Source organism: Vulpes lagopus, chromosome 22, assembly GCF_018345385.1.
Source record: "Vulpes lagopus strain Blue_001 chromosome 22, ASM1834538v1, whole genome shotgun sequence".
Taxonomy (NCBI): Eukaryota; Metazoa; Chordata; class Mammalia; order Carnivora; family Canidae; genus Vulpes; species Vulpes lagopus.
The window spans coordinates 11703169-11721722 of NC_054845.1; the positions used below are offsets into that span (position 1 = coordinate 11703169).

General features: G+C 37.1%; 1 protein-coding gene across 4 annotated transcripts in view; it reads right to left on the reverse strand.

The window, feature by feature from the left end:
- Window positions 1-765: 765 nt before the first annotated feature.
- The window catches only part of ICA1L (islet cell autoantigen 1 like), an 82883-nt gene continuing 65094 nt past the window's right edge, over window positions 766-18554 (reverse strand). For 3 of the 4 annotated variants that reach the window (XM_041737239.1, XM_041737238.1, XM_041737236.1), the window contains 3 exons: window positions 15157-15411; window positions 12453-12542; window positions 766-5583 (listed from right to left, as the gene is read on the reverse strand). In XM_041737239.1, the coding sequence (XP_041593173.1) occupies window positions 5468-5583; window positions 12453-12542; window positions 15157-15411 (461 nt within the window). In that variant the 3' untranslated portion in view covers window positions 766-5467. The remainder of the gene's footprint in view (window positions 5584-12452; window positions 12543-15156; window positions 15412-18554) is intronic. The other variant, XM_041737240.1, reaches the window with a different exon arrangement.

The window sequence follows — 18554 nt, forward strand, 5'->3', positions numbered from 1 at the left end:
AGTGAAGGTGTCTGGTCCTAGACCGTTGTTTTTTGGGAGACTTCAGATTACTGATTCAATTTCCTTGGTGGTAATTGGTCTGTTCATATTTTGTTTCTTCCTGCCTTATTTTTAGTTAAGTATATGTTTCTAGAATTTATCTACCACTTCTAGGTTGTCCCAATTCATTGGCATATAGGTTTTCATAATATTCTGTTACAATTGTTTGTATATCTGTGGTGTTGGTTGTTATTTTTCCTCTTTCATTAGTGATTTTATCTGGGTACTCTCTCTCTTCTGATGAGTCCTGCTAGAGTTTATCAATTTTGTGATCTTTTCGAAGAAACAGCTCCTGTTTTCATTGATCAAGGCATGTTTTCATTGATCTGTTCTACTCCTGTTTTCATTGATCTGTTCTACTGTTTTTTTAGTTTCTATATCATTTATTGCTGCTCTATTTTAACTTCCTTCTTTTTGCTGGTTTTGGGTTTTATTATTTTTGTAGCTCCTTTAGGTGTAAGGTTAGGTTGTTTTGAGATTTTTCTTCTTGAGGTAGGCCTATATTACTTTAAACTTCACTTTTAGAACCACTTGTGCTGCATCCCAAAGATTTTGGATCATTATGTTTTCATTTTCATTTGTTTCCATGTTACTTTTTATTTCTTCTTTGATTTCCTGGTTGACCCACTCATTTTTTAGTAGCATGTTATTTAATCTCCATGCATTTGTGCTCTTTCCAGATTTTTCTTGTGGTTGATTTCTGGCTTCAATAACATGTGATCAGAAAAGATGCATGGTAGGACTTCAATTTTTTTGAATTTGTTGAGACTTGTTTTGTGGCCTAATATATGATCTCTTCTGGAGAATGTTCCATGTGCAATTGAAAAAGATGTGTATTCTTCTGTTCAGTATGGAATGTTCTGAATAAATCTGTTAAATCCATCCAGTCTAGTGTGTCATTCACAGCCACTGTTTCCTTGTTGATTTTCTGTTTGGATGCTCTGTCCATCGATGTGAGTGGGTTGTTAAAGTCTTCTACTATTATATTACTGTCAATTATTTCCTTCATGTTTATTATTAACTTTTAGTATTTGTGTGCTCCCACGTTGGGTGCATAAATATTTACAGTTGTTATATCTTCTTGTTGGATTGTCCCCTTTATTCTTACATAGTGTCCTTGGTCTCTTGTTACGGTCTTTGTTTTAAAGTCCAGCTTATCTGGGGGTGCCTGGCTGGCTCAGTTGGAAGAGCAAGTGATTCTTGATCCTGGGTGTTGTGAGTTCAAGCCCCATATTGGGTGATAAACTTAAAAAAATTAAGTCTAGTTTGTTTGATACAAGTATTACTACCCCAGCTTTCTTTTGACATTTATTTGCATGATAAATATTTCTCCATCGTCTCACTTTCAAAATGTGTCTTTCAGCTGAGATGAGTCTCTTGTAGGCAATATATAGAAGATCTGGTCAAAAGTAATATTCTAATCTTAATTTGGTATGCTCATTTCAGACAGAAGACAAAGTGAAATCACCTGGATCATAATTTATGTATCAGGCCAAAGGTACTATAAAATAACTATGATATTAATAGTGGTTATTCTGAATGGCAGAGCTGTGGGTGACTTTTTCCTAAATGAGAGAGTATTACTTTGAAATGGGAAAAAGGAAACTTTTTCCTTTGATGTAAAAACATGCACTTCAAAATCTTAGTTATTAACACCACCCAGATCTCCTTTTTGTATTTACTCTGGTTGTTGATCAGTTATTTATACCACTGAAGAACCATGTTTTGATTTTAAATGCCAAGGAGAGTTAATTCAGCTTCTTACTTTTTTTAAATGGTACATAAAAAAGGAGGAGGTATTTTGTGGTTGGCATATTGGTGTGACCTATCCTGTTCAATAGGTTTTCACTGCCATATTTAAATAACTTACCATTTATATTTTATGTGCATTACTTTCAATGCTGCTGAATTAACATTTAAAGTTTGTATTTCCTTCCTAGTTTAATTTCAGTATCCCAGGGCAGCCCTGGTGGCGCAGTGGTTTAGTGCCGCCTGCAGCCCGGGGTGTGATCCTGGAGACCCAGGATCGAGTCCCACATTGGGCTCCTTGCATGGAACCTGCTTCTCCCTCTGCCTGTGCCTCTGCGCCTCTCTCTGTCTCTCATGAATAAATAAATAAAATCTTTAAAAAAAAGAAATTTCAGTATCCCAAGTTCTGGGAGCGCTTCATTGCTCAAGGTCAGAAAACGTGGGGCTCTGCCGATACTATGAAGACAGATACAAACTAGATTGATTTTGGCTTTCTTTTTATTCATGCCTTCAGCAAATCAGGTTAAATACTATGCTTATATTTCATGGGTTATTATTTCTAGGCTCAAAATTTTGACATTTGATGGTTTGTATTTTGTTACTGATTGTATTTACACAAAAAACACATTCTGTTATTTCCCATATCTTATAATGTCCCATCTGTATGAAGTTAAAAAGAATCAGTCTCACAAAGATATTAATTGTCTTGGTTTTATTTTCATTCTGTGTTATCTATATATCAATTCAAACTACCTTTTTACTACTATGGTCCTGAGGTGTAAAACTCAAATTTTTGAATAAGTTAACAATAATTGGATTTATATTTAATACTTTAGGAAAACAACTTTTCTGTTTTATGCTGTTTTATAATCTTTATTAAAAGAAGCTCAGAAAAATAGAGCACAAACTTCCCTTGTTCTTATGCTGTAAGACCTCTACATTTCCGGACAGTCTATAAAGATAGTTATGTGAAATAAATATCCATAGTTGAAATACAAACACTGAATTTCATTGTGCAAATACTGAAACCTATTTTTTTTAAAAATACAGTTTGTTTCTAACCATATCAGAGCTGTTTTACAGTTAATGAAGGATTTCAAAAAATACAAAGTTACACCAATCTGATCTTAATATGCCCTGGTATTCCTGACTCACTTGTAAAGTTGTTGTAAGAAAGATTAGACAAATTTTAGTTTTTCTGGGGCTTTTCTAAGGTTAAATGCATTCTTTTTTGGTATTAAAAACCAGGAGATGTTTTCCCCCATTTTATATAAAAACATCCGTTTACTTTGAAAGAGTTCTCAGTCTACCTCTGGTTAAGGTTATTTCTTATTGAGTGTTTGATCTAGATTTAGACAAATAGCAAGTGATCACCTTTCTGTTCTATGTTTATCGTGTCCGTCCTTTACTCTTTCCTGAGTGAGTAGTTCATTTCCTTTATTAACAATCTAGGAATAATATAGCCAGATTTCTGTTTCTGGTCTCAGTGAATGAACTTCAAATAATTAATCTTAAAAAACTATGATTACCTTCATTTTAAAAACAAAGTTTTCAATGTGCTCTTCAAAAATGGAGTTGTGAGATTTGTTGATATTATAACTGAACTTGCTAAGGCAGTTAATTTTGCTTTTGGATTAAATGGGCAACTACATACTCTGAGAGAAGAAATGTTAAGGTACTCTAAGAACTGAGTAACAAAAACCTATTGTGCATTTCTATTTTTTTGAGGACTTTTGTTTTTTGGAAATTGAGTGCAATGTGAATACATTGATAATCTGGGATTCAGGCATCTGGCTTGGAGAGATCAGTAGTTTTCCTGTTAAGGTGTCTTTGTTTATTTGAGGTAACAGGGACTTTGCATGCATGTGAAGGGAAATATGCAAATATTTTTAAACTAACACATTAGTGAAATAGAATTAGTGAAAGAAAAATGGCACAAGCTCAAGATACAAAGCATTTTTTTGAAGTATTCAAAGTTGAGCGCACAGAGTCACCAAACATTTATAATTTAGATTGTGATTATGAATCACAAACCTTGGTGATTGAATCTTCTGGAGAATTTCACTGAATAAAAAGGAAGTGATAGAAATGCTTCTGACTAAAAGGATAACCGAATAAAGATATAGGAATAAGCATGAATAGACTATATAACATTTTCCTGAGTCCATATTTCTGACCCTCAGATAAGGTCTTTCCAGCCTATGTCATACTACACCATACTAGAGATTTTCTGGAGAGCTCGTGGGCAGTTCATGATGTAGCTAGGCCTGAATGCGGTACATGGAGGTGGACTGCACTTTACCCACTCTGGTCCATTTCTTAAAAGTGTTCTATTTTACAGTGACTCAGACATTACAAGCCATTCTCTTGTAAACAATAAATAAGCCTGTTTAAAAATAGGAGCACACGGAAACAGCTGTGAACAACTTAGTTAAAATGTTCCCTTATGGAGATGCAAGGAACTGGATGACAAAAATAAGACACCTGAAGCACTGCCTCAAATCTGAAGGATGGGCAAGAAAAAAGAACAGGAAATTGAGTGATATGTATATACAGTGTCTATGGGTTCATTGGCCTACACTAACTTCCTTCAGTAAGGGTTTTTCCTCAGTAATCAAATAGAGCCTCAGATTATGTCACCCACAGAAAGGGAGAGAAAAGTGGAAAAATAAGACCCTTTCTGATATGTAGAGTCTTCTGTGACTGCCAGAAAAGTAATCTGGATTAAATCACATCAAGAAATAGGTTATGATTGTACAAATATGTACAAGGATAAGCTTAGAATTTTTCCCTCAGACAGAAGTTTCAGGGTAATTTCAGGAATACTATTGCCAGTTGCTTAGGGATTATTCTCCCCTTTTCTTTTCAGAAAGAATATGAATACTGTACATTATGGTAGCAATGTGTGAAAAACCAGGCCTAAAGATACCTGTACAATGTCTTGAATATTACTGGACATTCTTGTGGTTTAGGAAATGGGTTTGACTTTCTACAGAGGATGGATTTAGCAAACAAATCATCCTGCTACTTTCCCATGAAAATTCAATATGGGATGGGGGGGTGTCCATGATTTTGTATGAAGGAAAAGAACTAAGTAATATTACATTTTAGCCTCCAAGTGGAGAAAAGCACCAAGTTTCTGTGATTTCATTAAAGCAAACTGAGTTCTCAAATCTTACTCTATTTTTCTAACTAAAGACAAAAACTGATCTGGTTCTAGTGCTATTTTCCACAACAGAAAATTCCCCCTACTATGGTTTTATTTAAAAACCAACCCTAAATCACAACCCAATTTACATGCTGTCTTTATCCACATACAGAATTCTCACAGCCAGCAAGGCAATTTACACGTAAAAGGCTTTCCAAAGAAATAAGCCCAATTCCTTATTTACAGAAGTATTCCTACCTATTATTTTGAAATAACTTTTGGTATCTATTTCAGACTCAATAGTTCATAATATTTTCCACTTATTATCAACAATTGCAAATCCAAGATATTAAAGAAACACTTAATCTATTCAAATGTAATCCTTACCATCTCCTTAAAGTTGGCTGAAAAGTGTTATATTCATAAACACGATGCTTTTGTGTATGGGTTACAATATAAACTCCTTTCCACAAAGGCAATATGTTGTAAAATTGATGTCTCAAGGCCACTGAAGTGACGACATAATTTCAGTCAAGCATTAAGAAGTTCATCATCTGAGTGTCCAATAGCATCTGGGTTTGAAAGTGGATCCAAGTCTGCAAATAGATTGAACCAGGCTGACATGTCTTGGTTACCATTGTTGGGAGCTATTAAAGAAGAAAAAACACATTGAAGATTTTTAACGTGATTTCACATAGCAACTTCACTCTAGATAGGTTTCCTGAGGCAAGAGAAACAAAAGCAAATATAAACTACTGGGACTGCCTCAAAATATAAAGCTTCTGCATTGCAAAGGAACCAATCAATAAAAAGACAACCTATTGAATGGGGGAAGATATTTGTCAATGACATATCTGATAAAAGGTTAGTATCCATAATATATACAAATATCTACAAATCAACACCCAAGAATCCAATTAAAGTGGGCAGATTTGAAATGACATTTCTCCACAGACATGCAGATGGCCAACAGACACAGGAAGAGACGTTCAGTATTACTCATCATCAGGGAAATGCAAATCAAAGCCACAATGGGGGATGCCTGGGTGGCTCAGTGGTTGAGCCTCTGCCTTTGGCTCAGGAGGTGATCCTGGATCCAGGGATCAAGTCCTGCATCGGGCTCCCTGTGAGGAGCCTGCTTCTCCCTCTGTCTCTGCCTCTCTCTGTGTGTCTCTCATGAATAAATAAAATCTTAAAAAAAAAAACCACAATGAGGTTTCACCTCAGAGCTGTCAGAATGGCTAGACTCAAAAACACAAGTGTTGGCAAGGCTGTAGAGAAAAAGGAACTCTTGTGCACTATTGGTGGGAATGCAAACTGGTATAGCCACCGTGGAAAACTGTGTGGAGGTTCCTCAAAAAATTAAAAATAGAATTAGCATATGATCCAGTAATTCCATTACCAGATATTTATCCAAAAAGGTACAAAAGCACTAAGCCAAAAAAAGATATATGTACCTCTATGTTTACTGCAGCATTACTTTCAATAGTCAAAGTATGGAGACAGTCCAAGTGTCCCATCAGTAGATGAGTAGATAAAGAAGAGGTAGTTTATATGTATACTATGGAATGTTAGCCATAAGGAAGAGGGAAATCTTGCCATCTGCAACAATACTGATGGATCTAGAGGGCATAATGCTAAGTGAAATAAGTCAGAGAAAGGTAAATACTGTATGATTTTACTCATTGTTGAATTTAAGAAATAAAACCAACGGAAAGAAGAGATAGACAAAATTAATAGACTCTTAAATTTGGAGAACTCGTGGTTTACCTGAGGGAGCATGTTGGGGGATGGGAGAAATAGATGAAGGGGATTAAAAGTACACTTATTGTTGATAAGCACTGGATGTTGTGTGGAAATGCTGAATGAATTATAGTAATGTACACCTGCAACTAATATAACACTGTATGTTGACTATACTAGAATTGTTTTTTAAGTAACTGAAAAAATAATTATACTGCAAGAATAGGTGTCAACCAGGATATGTCATTCCTGGGGGATCCCTGGGTGGTGCAGTGGTTTGGCGCCTGCCTTTGGCCCAGGGCACGATCCTGGAGACCCGGGATCAAATCCCACGTCAGGCTCCCGGTGCATGGAGCCTGCTTCTCCCTCTGCCTATGTCTCTGCCTCTCTCTCTCTCTGTGTGACTATCATAAATAAATTAATTTAAAAAATTTAAAAAAAAGGATATGTCATTCCTGTAGTCATTCCAGTAATATCTGACCTTCTTGGTGTAGCTGTGGCGAGATTCTGGCAAGTATATGAAAATCCTACAGCATTTACAAACATGGGATGGTTTTACATTGATTTGTCACAGTGGAAAATGAAAGGGGCTCTCCTTGTGTATACTTCTCTTCCCTCCAGAAATTCTTATGGAATAAATAGCAAATGAGTTATACTGAAATGTAATATATATATAGAAAAAGAGAGTCCAAATAACTCAATAGTTTTCATAAGATAAAAGCAACTGTAAACAATGTCAATTCAAGACATAAAACAAGGGGATCCCTGGGTGGCTCAGCGGTTTGGTGCCTGCCTTTGGCCCAGGGTGTGATCCTGGAGTCCTGGAGTCCCGAGATCGGGTCCCATATTGGGCTCCCTGCATGGGGCCTGCTTCTCCCTCTGCCTGTGTCTCTGCCTCTCTGTGTCTCTCATGAATAAATAAATAAAATCTTTTTTTTTTAAAAAAAGACATAAAACAAGACTACTCCTTAGAAGCTACCCTTGTGACCCCCTTCCAGTCACTGTTCACACCCCACCCTCCAACCTAGCAAACATTGAGATAAATTCCATTTTAAGATGGCTATTAGCAGCAGTGTTGTGACAACATTCTTGTGTATACATTTTGGTCAACAAATGGATGCACTTCTGCACTCAGAAGTGGAAATGCGGGATCCCTGGGTGGCGCAGCGGTTTGGCGCCTGCCTTTGGCCCAGGGCGCGATCCTGGAGACCCGGGATCGAATCCCACGTCGGGCTCCTGGTGCATGGAGCCTGCTTCTCCCTCTGCCTGTGTCTCTGCCTCTCTCTCTCTCTCTGTGTGACTATCATAAATAAATTTAAAAAAAAAAACAAAACAAATTTAAAAAAAAAAAAAAAAAGAAGTGGAAATGCTTGGTCTTGTGTATTATATGTATGTATATCCAATTTTAGTAGAAACTGCTAAACAGTTTTCCAAATGGTAATGTGAATTTGCACTCCCACAGGCAGTGTCGGTTCCTCCACATCCTTGTCATCACATGGGATTTTCTATTTTTCATTTAAGCCATTTTTGTTGGTTAATAATGGAATTGCATTTTGGTTTTAAGTTGCATTTCTTTAAGGATTACTGAAGTTCGGTAATGAATTTGGGGGGGTAATGAATTTTAAAGCTGTTGAGAATTTCAATTTTTATTAAAACTCTCAGGCTTAATTTCATTACCTTGAAGCCTCAATGATTATAGGCAAATAGCAGCTTTCCCAATATTTCTCAATACTTCTTTCCCAAGTTCACTTATGAAATTTACTTTATAGTCTCTATTTTAAATGATTACACACAAATTTAGTTTTAGTGGGTTTTAAAAATGAACATTATAATTAGGCTGAATTCCAAAGGGATGGCTGTATTATAACCAGATGGTGTGAATCTGTGATTAGGAATTGATGGATTTTCCAATTGATTTTTCCCAAAGTACTGGTAAGAATAGGATTCTAAGAGTATGATACATATCAACAAATAAATTAAAAATGAGGGACAAGAGAAAGCTGTTTTATACAGTAGAATGTTAAATAATAAATGTAGAAAGAATGAGGAAAGAGAACACCATTTGGCAACCACCATAGTAATATTTAATGCAAAGAATTATCAATGAATGCTAAATTAGTGGGTGAAACTTTGATAGAAACAAGCCATTTACACAGTTTCAAAATACTTTCCCACAAGATATTACAAAGGGAAAAATAAAATAGTAATTTTATAGTGCAGTCACCTGGGGGTTACCATCTTAACCAACTGATCAAAATTAACATCGCAAGCCATGGGACAATTCAGAATCATGTACCTCCTGATGTTAATTAAGAAGGCACATCATCTCCTATTCTGCTAGTCCTGCCAAAATGCATAACCTGATCTAATTATGAAAAAGCATCAGATAAACCCAACTTAAGGAATAGTCTACAAAATAAATGGCCTCTTTGGTATAAAGAAGATGATGAAAGACAAAGATTAAGGTACTGTTCCAGATTAAAAGCAATTAAAGAGATGTGACACTAGATGCAATGTGGGATCCTGGATTTGATCCTACACTAGGAAAAAAACCCTCTTTCTCTTTTGTTATAAAAAACATTAGTGGGACAATTGGCAAAATATGAGTAAGGTCTATAAATTAGATAATAGCACTATGATGATGTTAATTTCCTGATTTTGATCACTGAATTGCAGTTATGTTAAAGAATATCCTTATTTTTAGGAATCCTTGTTTTAGATTATGAAGTATTTAGGTTTAAAGGAGTCTTAGGTCTGCTTACTAGTCTCAGAATAATTATAGTTCAGAAGAAATTATATATATTATACAGACACAGAGAATAAAGTAAACATGGTTCACATTTTGGGAAATCTAGGTGAATACACGGAAATATTTTGTGTTATATTTGTAAGCCTTCCTGTAGGTCTCAAATTATTTGAAACTTTAAAAATGTTGATACCACAATATTATAAATAGAAAAAGTATCAGTTCATATAGATAATACAAAAATGGGGAAGAAGAGAGGTCTTTTGTTTACAGCAGAGTACTGAGGTCTGGCTGAAGTGAACTGTATGGAATGTGAATTATACGTCAATAAGGCTACTTAATATTGTGATAAAATAGCTAAGTAGGTTTTTAAAAAAGGTAGTAAGGTAGTATATCCACACGATGGAATATTATTAAACCTTAGAAAGAGAGAAAATACTAAATGAAATAAGCCAGTCATAAAAAGATAAATACTGTATGATTCTACTTATATGACGTACTTAGAGTAGTCAAATTCATAGAAACAAACTATAATGGTGTTTAGCAGGGGAAGGGGAAAAAGGATTTGTTGTTAAATGAGTATAAAGTTTCAGATTTGCAAATGAAAAAGCTCTGGAGATCTGTTTCACAACACTATGTATATACTTAACATTACTGAACTGTTCACTTGAAAATGGTTAAGATGGTAATTTTTTAAATATTTTATTTATTTATTCATAAGAGGCAGAGAGAGAGAGAGAGGCAGAGGCACAGGCAAAGGGAGAAGCAGGCTCCATGCAGGGAGCCCGACATGGGACTTGAAAAGCTGCCCCCTTTTTCTTTCTTTTTTAAAAAAGATTTTATTTATTTATTTATTCATGAGAGACACAGAGACATAGGAAGAGGGAAAGCAGACTCCCCATGGGAAGCTCAATGTGGGATTCGATCCCAGGATCCCAGGGTCACACCCTAGCCAAAGGCAGAAATTCAACCGCTAAACCACCCAGATGTCCCTTGTCATCAAAATTTCTACTTAGAGTTAGCATGCATTGTTACTTTTTGTCTAATTCAGTCTTCACTATAAGGGATGGTGAAAAATGATGATTTTCTAACCACAGCACTCCCTTCACATTTTTACTGTAGTAGAAAACACTTAACAAAATCTACCACCTTGGGCAACCTGGGTGGCTCAGCAGTTTAGCACCGCCTTCGGCCCAGGGTATGATCCTGGAGACCCGGGATTGAGTCCTATGTCGGGCTCCCTGCATGGAGCCTGCTTCTCCCTCTGCCTATGTCTCTGTCTCAGTGTCTTTTAAGGGACATCCTTAACCATGTACAGTAATTAGACATGGATCTTCAAAAAAATAGTTCTCCTTGGGACAGCCTGGGTGGCTCAGCAGTTTAGCACCTGCCTTTGGCCCAGGACGTGATCCTGGAGTCCCAGTTCTCCCTCTGCCTGTGTCTCTGCCTCTCTCTGTGTCTCTCATGAATAAATAAATAAAAATTTTAAAAAAGAAATGATTAAAAAAAGAAATTCTGATGATGACCTGGAGTTGTGCACAATCACAAAGTGTTTCATCACAGACTGCTTAGTAATTGCAAGAGAGGAACAAAAAAATATAGTAATTATTTACGAGAAAAATTGAACAAGACTTTGAAAAGGGTGGCTAAAATTAACATCATCAATGAGGAAGAAATGGACAGCATCAACTTTCAGATGTGAAACCCTGAGACAGGAGTGTCACCTGTGCAGTACTCCAGGCAAGAATGAAGAACCTGCATTTAATCACAATAAAATTCAGATAAAACTGAAATAAAGAATATTCCATGAAAAATAAAGAACATTGGAACAGAGGGACTATATTCTATTATAATGCCCGTGTTAGAAAAATCAAAGAAAAGCTATGCAAATGCTTCAGATTAAAAGAGGCTAAAGAGACATGGCAACTTGAATACATGACCCTAGACTCAATGTCCAGAGGAGGAAAGTGCTATAAGAGATACTACTGGGTCAGCTCACAAAATTAGAATACAAATATATGATAGATAATGGAAAAAGTGTTACGTTAATATTAAATTTCCTGAGGTTTACAACTCTACTGTGGTTATACAAGAGAATATACCAGTGGCTTATGAAATACAAACTGAAGTATTTTGGGGTAAATGATCATGATGTATGTGAATAAAATGACACATGCATTAGACACACACATACATACATACATATGACTATATAAAGCAAAATACTAACAGTAAATGAATCTAGATAAAGGGCATACACGTGTTTGTGCTATTTTCACTTATGCAGCGCTTCTGTACATTTGAAATTCTTTCTAATTAAAATTTTTAATAATCAACATCAGTGACTAAGATTATTATGTATCTAAAACCCTGACAGTGTCAACTTGCTATGCATATCCTACATGGTAATTACAATATGGCCCAGTTTTGCAGATAACAATATGGTGAGTACTCAGTAAATGTTAGCAATTACTATATGCCAGGCTCTTTGCTAAATGCCTAATGTACTGTTTGTCAACAGACATCTTGTAATCAAAGAATACCTTCTATCCCTAATGGTATTATCCATTACCAACAAATCTTAACGCAAAACATAAAAAACTAAAGTACAAAATTTAGTTTACTATGACAAGCCCACAGTTTTATCCAGTTTTTTCCATGATGAGGGGTAGCCAAGTATAACTTATTTATTTAAAGATTTATTTATTTTAGACAGAGAATGAGTGCATGTGGGGGAGGGACAGAAGGAGAAGAAGAGAGAATCTCCAGCAGACTCCACTGAGAGCAGAGCCTGACATAAGCCTCAATCTCATAATCCTGAGATCACAACGTGAGCCAAAATCCAGAATTGGATGCTTAACCAACTGAGCCAGTCAGGTGCCCCTAAAACTTTAATTTTAATTCATTATTAACAAAATATTTTTCTGAACAATATGAGGCCAAGACTATAACATAATCCTTTTCTAAATTTATCCGAATTCAACTGATTGTTAATATGATGTCAAAGAATATAAATAAATAACTTACACTTTGTTAATTTCTTTGTACTCTGTGAAGGCACTGGCTGGTCATCAGTGTGTGGAAGAGGAACTTCTAATCCCCCTTGGGAGGCCCAGCCTGTGGGAGGGAAGTATCCATTGTCAATTAGTCAAGTAAAAAATAGCATCAAAAAAAATAAGAAGAGGCAAAAATATCTAATGAATCCTCAGATCTTTCTACCAGGATGCGATTCTACAATATAAGACATAGAAGACACTTAAAATATATGTGCAATTAGTATTTTAGTCAGATCATCTAAGTTTAGACTTCCCTACAGTTTTCAAAATGGTTTTGAAATAAATATACAAGTTTTCTTTTTAAACAATGCACATAGATAAGGTATAGAAAGAATTTCTAAGAAGCTGGGCAAGAGGAAATAGATCTGACAATTAGAATATTGAAAATTTTAAGCATGTTTATACCCTTGGACTTAGTAATCCTATTCCTAGAAATTTATCTTAAGGAAATAATTTAAGCGAAGAAAAAAAATACATGTATGATTATGTTTATTGCAGCATTATCTATAAAATGAAAAAATCATAACAGGAATGAATTAAGCAGATTATGGGAGATAAATGTGACAAAATACTATGCAGTCATTAAAAAGTATCATTATGGATACTCTATTACTAAGACCGTGAAATGTTTGCTGTAACATGAGAAATTATTTAGGCTGTAATTCAAATACAGCACCAGGAAAAAACTTAGATTATCCTGCCTGCTACCTTTCTTGTACAGAAGAGATTATTTGAAGCCTATGTTCTTACTTAGGGTTTCTAGAACATAGATCTTTTAACTCTACACAGCTCACTTTCCTGGTTTACATTGCAGGAAAATGAGGAGTAGCCATAAAGAAAAGGCTAGTGAAACAGGAAGAGTCCTGTACTAGGAGGCAGAAGACCAGATTTTGGTTCCCTCTTAATTGTTTAAACTGCCTGGTGATCTTAAGCAAGGCACTCGTTACACACTGAGTACTAAGTACCTCAGCCATTGCATGGGAATATCCTGTCAGCCAGCAGGCAGGGACCAGAAGAGATGCTCTGGTGAAGAAATATTGTTGATGATGTACTGCCAGAAAATAACAAAAAAATCCAGTGCTGCTAGAGATGTGGGAAGTTAAGGAGAAAGGACAGTAGGATTTCATATGGAGAATGAATCTGTGTGTAAATCTTTGTAACTTTTAGGCCACTGATATGGCATATGAGAATAGTTGTTTTCTAAAATTTTATAGCAAAACATTTGAATTATCCTAGATAGAGTGCCTCTTTATTGAATAACACTGTCCATTCTTACTTGTAGGCTATTTAACAAATTCTTACTGAGTGATTATTTAACTGCTATTTTACTTATTGAACTAACTTTATGCTGCTGCCATAGAAAGCACAAAGATAAATCACCTCATAGGCTGTGCCCTTGAGGGGCTTACAGATTGGATAAAGTATGATGGTCCTGCAGATATAATATGAACATAAGTATTTTAATATTAAGTACAAGGTATCAATACACTTTTAGGTGCTGTCAACCATTTTCTCAGGGTTAAAATCTACTAGGAGATGGAAGACAGGGACAGAAGGCAAGATGAATTACAATTACAATTAGACATGAAATTAGCTACAATTAGTCATGAAAACAGAGAGAGTACTATGGGAGGCCACAGGGAGAAAAACCAACTGCATCAGGCAGTACTATTCAAGACTTGGCCACCATGCAGAAAACACTGGCCTAGGAATCTAACACACAGGCTCATGTCTACCTCCATTACTGAACATCACGTAAGGCAAACGTAAGTGGCAAAACAATGATGTCTCAGAGGGATCTGAAAATAGTCAATATAGTTATAGAAAATCGTTAAGTATTTTGAAGTAAGAGGTAAGAGTGGAAATGGAGGAACAAGTTATATCCTGGAGCCATGGTCCCTCATTTTTTTAAAATGTAAGCAGAGTGTTAACATCAGAATCTGCTGCTTGGATAAAGAACTCTGGGGAAAGCATGGAAGAGGTGGCCTGGGGCTTGGGAGGCCTGGTAGGAAGACTCTTGCAGCAGCCCAGGAAACCAAATAAAGCTCCAAATGCCTCTGGTAATAGAGTTAGAGAGGAGGAGTGTGAAATTAGAAATGTTTTAGAAACAGCATTGACAGAGCTTAGTAACCAATATGGAAGTGGGGAGCAAAATGACTCCCAAGGTGCGGCGTTAGATGCAGGCTGGTGGGACAGTAGGTCAGTAGAGGTAGTCCCTGACATAGAAACAAAGCACCTTTGGAAAACACCGTGCCCAGGTTTCTACCACAATCCTCCAGTCCTGCTGCCTTGCCCAGGAAGCTGTCGTGAAACTATTGTTGTCTACTCTGAACTCATGGGAAGAGAACACACCAAGCTTTGCTAGATGGAAGAAATAGTATCACCTGCCCTACGTAGAGGTAACTTAGCAAGTCAATAGTTTAAAATAAGACCCTGATTTTCTATGTAGAGAAGACTTCTGGGAAAGTCAAAGAGTGGGGTTTGGTGGAGGCAGCAAGAAAGCAGCCCTTGTTTCACTCTTGCCAATACATCACAGTAGTAATATTTTTTGGTTTTATCTAGTAGTATTGAAGTTAAAATCAATATCCTGGTTAATTTTAGAATCCACATACACATAGTTTTGCTTCACAAAGATAAAATAATTCTGGCTGTCCAAATGTTTCATAAGTACTTACTGTTGAAAGCTCCAGCAGCATGAAGGCCAAGGTCAAAGAGCTGTGAAGGAAGGAATCCTGAAGAATGAGCAAGAGGCTCAGACCCCACAGCAGGCTCCTGCGACATGAAGCTTGTGCCGGGGCTCCCAAAGGCAGTCTGGCATTCTTGGGAAAATTCACCAGTACTTGAAGAACCAGGACTTAGGAGGTTGTTGAGAAATGAGAATTCCTTCTCAAAATCATCTTCCAGTGAATCTATGGGTAAATCTTTTGCAACTGTTGAGTGAAAATAAAAATAGAATGGCTTTTTTTCTTTTTAAAGAAATGAGAGTAGGACATAGGGCAAATCAAAGTTGTTTCACTGTTCTCACACATTAACATAATTTTTAAAAATTTTAACATTTTATTTTTATAAAGATTTTATTTATTTATTTTTATAATAGCACTTAGTTTCTTTTTCAGATTTATTTATTTATGATAGACACAAAAAGAGAGAGAGAGAGGGAGAGGCAGAGACACAGGCAGAGGGAGAAGCAGGCTCCATGCCAGAAGCCCGACGCGGGACTCGATCCCACGACTCCAGCATCGTGCCCCGGGCCACAGGAGGCTGGCCAAACCGCTGAGCCACCCAGGGATCCCAGATTTTATTTATTTATTTGAAAGAGAGCAAGTGAGAGAGAGAACACAAGCAGGGGGAGTGGCAGAGGGAGAAGCAGCCTCCCGGCTGAGCAGGGAGCCTGATGTGGGGCTTGATCCCAAGACCCCGGGATCATGACCTGAAAGCTGAAGGCAAATGCTTATTAATTGAGCCAACAGGTGCCCCTAAACATAATTTATAATGAACAATTAAATTGATTGGAAGTTTATGAGAAATTATTTCTAATTGAGTAGGCCATAGATCAAAATGACCACATTTTACCATGAAGACAGAACAGTTATGAATATCTAAGTGTGAAATAATGAAACACCCACCTATGAAAGGCAGAAACTACAGGGAATGCAAAGACAAACAGAAACTAATGACAGTAGACTTTAATATACCACTCTCAGTAAAAAATAGTAGCTTTTAATATATCACTCTCAGTAAAAACTAGGCCAAAAAGACAAAAGATCTAAAAGATCTAAAAAGCATAATCAGGGCAGCCCCAGTGGCACAGCAGTTTGGCGCGGACTGCAGCCCAGGGCATGATCCTGGAGACCCGGAATGGAGTCCCATGTCAGGCTCCCTGCATGGACCCTGCTTCTCCCTCTGCCTGCTTCTCCCTCTGCCTGTGTCTCTGCCCCCACCCCCCCCCCCGCCCTCTCTGTCTCTGTGTCTCATGAATAAATAAAATCTTAAAAAAAAAAAGCATAATCAACAAGAGTTATTTTGAATATATACAAAACCTATTAGAAAACATACTTTTTCTCAAGCATACATTGAAAATTCACAAAAATTATACTAACGTACACACATAAAAATCAGTGAGTTTCTTAAGGTAGAAACATTACAGACAACATGCTCTGATTATGCCATAAAATGAAATAATTTAAAAATGAAACAAAAAAAAAAAGGTTTTTCAACTGTTGTTGAAAGAGGAATGGAATTTTTGAAATATAATGATAAAGAAGGCATTTCATAGTATAATCCATGGGATACTTAAATAGCAATAAACAGAAAAAAAAAATCCTAAACACCTTTATTGATAAAAATGAAAAAGGCTTCCAGCATGATAGAGTGAGGACATCTATGGACATGCACACCAGTTTTTAAATAACTGATGAAAATTGTTTAAAAAACAACCATAAAGTCTCTAGAAATTGTTGCAAGGACACACATGAGGAAACATTTGTTCAAGACAGTCTATTAAAATTCAGATTCTGGTATTTGAACTAGGAATCACTCCCTTCCTACTCGCCTCCCAATTCAGCACAATGGAAATTCCCCTCTAGCCCTGTGTGCTGAAAAGGCTGAAAACATAAGGCTCTCTTCTTCTCCCAGCTCTCAGCCAGTTCTGTTCCCAGGAAGGGCAGGATGTCAGTATTTCCTGTCCTGTCCTCAGTTACTTGTTGGCTAAGTCTGGGCAGTGCAGTCAAAAGGTGCAAGTTCCCATTTCCCAACCAGATCACAAGACCACAGTCAAAATGGAGACTGATTCAGGTGTGGCGTGCTGAGAATACAGGGGCCCTGGGTCACTTGATTCTGCTCATAACTTGGTAGTTTCATTCAGTAAGAGGCAAGCCAAGAAGACCTAAGACTATCACCTTCCTCACTTCACACTCCGCTCTTAGAGCAAGGATCTCACACAGAAATATGTCACCGTTTCCACCTAGAGATAAAACCCTGACTCAGAGATTTTGCTTAGAGGGAGAAGCTGATTATCAAGTAGATAGCTGCAAATACTTCCCAAAGAATTGACTTCATTTGCAACAGTGTGTGGGGAAATTCCTAACTCAAAAAAAAATTCCTGGGATCCCTGGGTGGTGCAGCGGTTTGGCGCCTGCCTTTGGCCCAGGGCGCAATCCTGGAGACCCGGGATCGAATCCCACATCAGGCTCCGGGTGCATGGAGCCTGCTTCTCCCTCTGCCTATGTCTCTGCCTCTCTCTCTTTCTGTCTGTGACTATCATAAATAAATAAAATTTAAAAAAAAAATTCCTAAACAAAGCCCTACAGAAGGGGAGCCGGGTGGGGGGATGGGGTGACTGGGTGATGCGCACTAAGGAGAGCACTAGATGGGATGAGCACTGAGTATTATACGATATGTTGGCAAATTGAATTTAAATAAAGTATTTAAATTTTTTAAAAAAGAGAATTTCAAGCCTAAGGATGCTCTTTAAAACAGGGAAGGTTGTGGTGAAGAGCAACTGGAAAGAGACCAGTAGAGTCATTGGACATATAAGTTAAATTGTGGGCCAACTAGTTTGACTGAAAAAGCCAGTGGGGGGGGGGGGCAGCCCGGATGGCTCAGTGATTTAGCACCGCCTTCAGCCCAGGGTGTGATCCTGGAGACGGAGATTGAGTCCCACATCAGGCTCCCTGCATGGAGCTTGCTTCTTCCTCTGCCTGTGTCTCTGCCTCTCTGTGGCCCCTCCCCCCCTTTCGCTATGTCTCTCATGAATAAAAAAATAGAATCTTAAAAAAAAAAAAAAAAAAAAGCCAGTAGGGAAGAAGAGCCTGCTTAGGTAGGGTAAGAACAAATCTCAAACACTGACCTTGGGAAATGTCTTCTCAAAGGTGTCCAAATTTTACTGGTTTTGTCTATAGAACAATTTACGATCCAGAGCATTCTTAAAAATAATGAAGAAATCTGCTGAAATTAGTGGAATTTAACTGGGTGTGATCAGGGAAAGAGACTGTCAGAGAGAGAGCCCTTCCAAAACAACTGTCATCCTAGGGTGACTGTGGGTATACATAAGTCTGTATCCCATAAGGAGTTA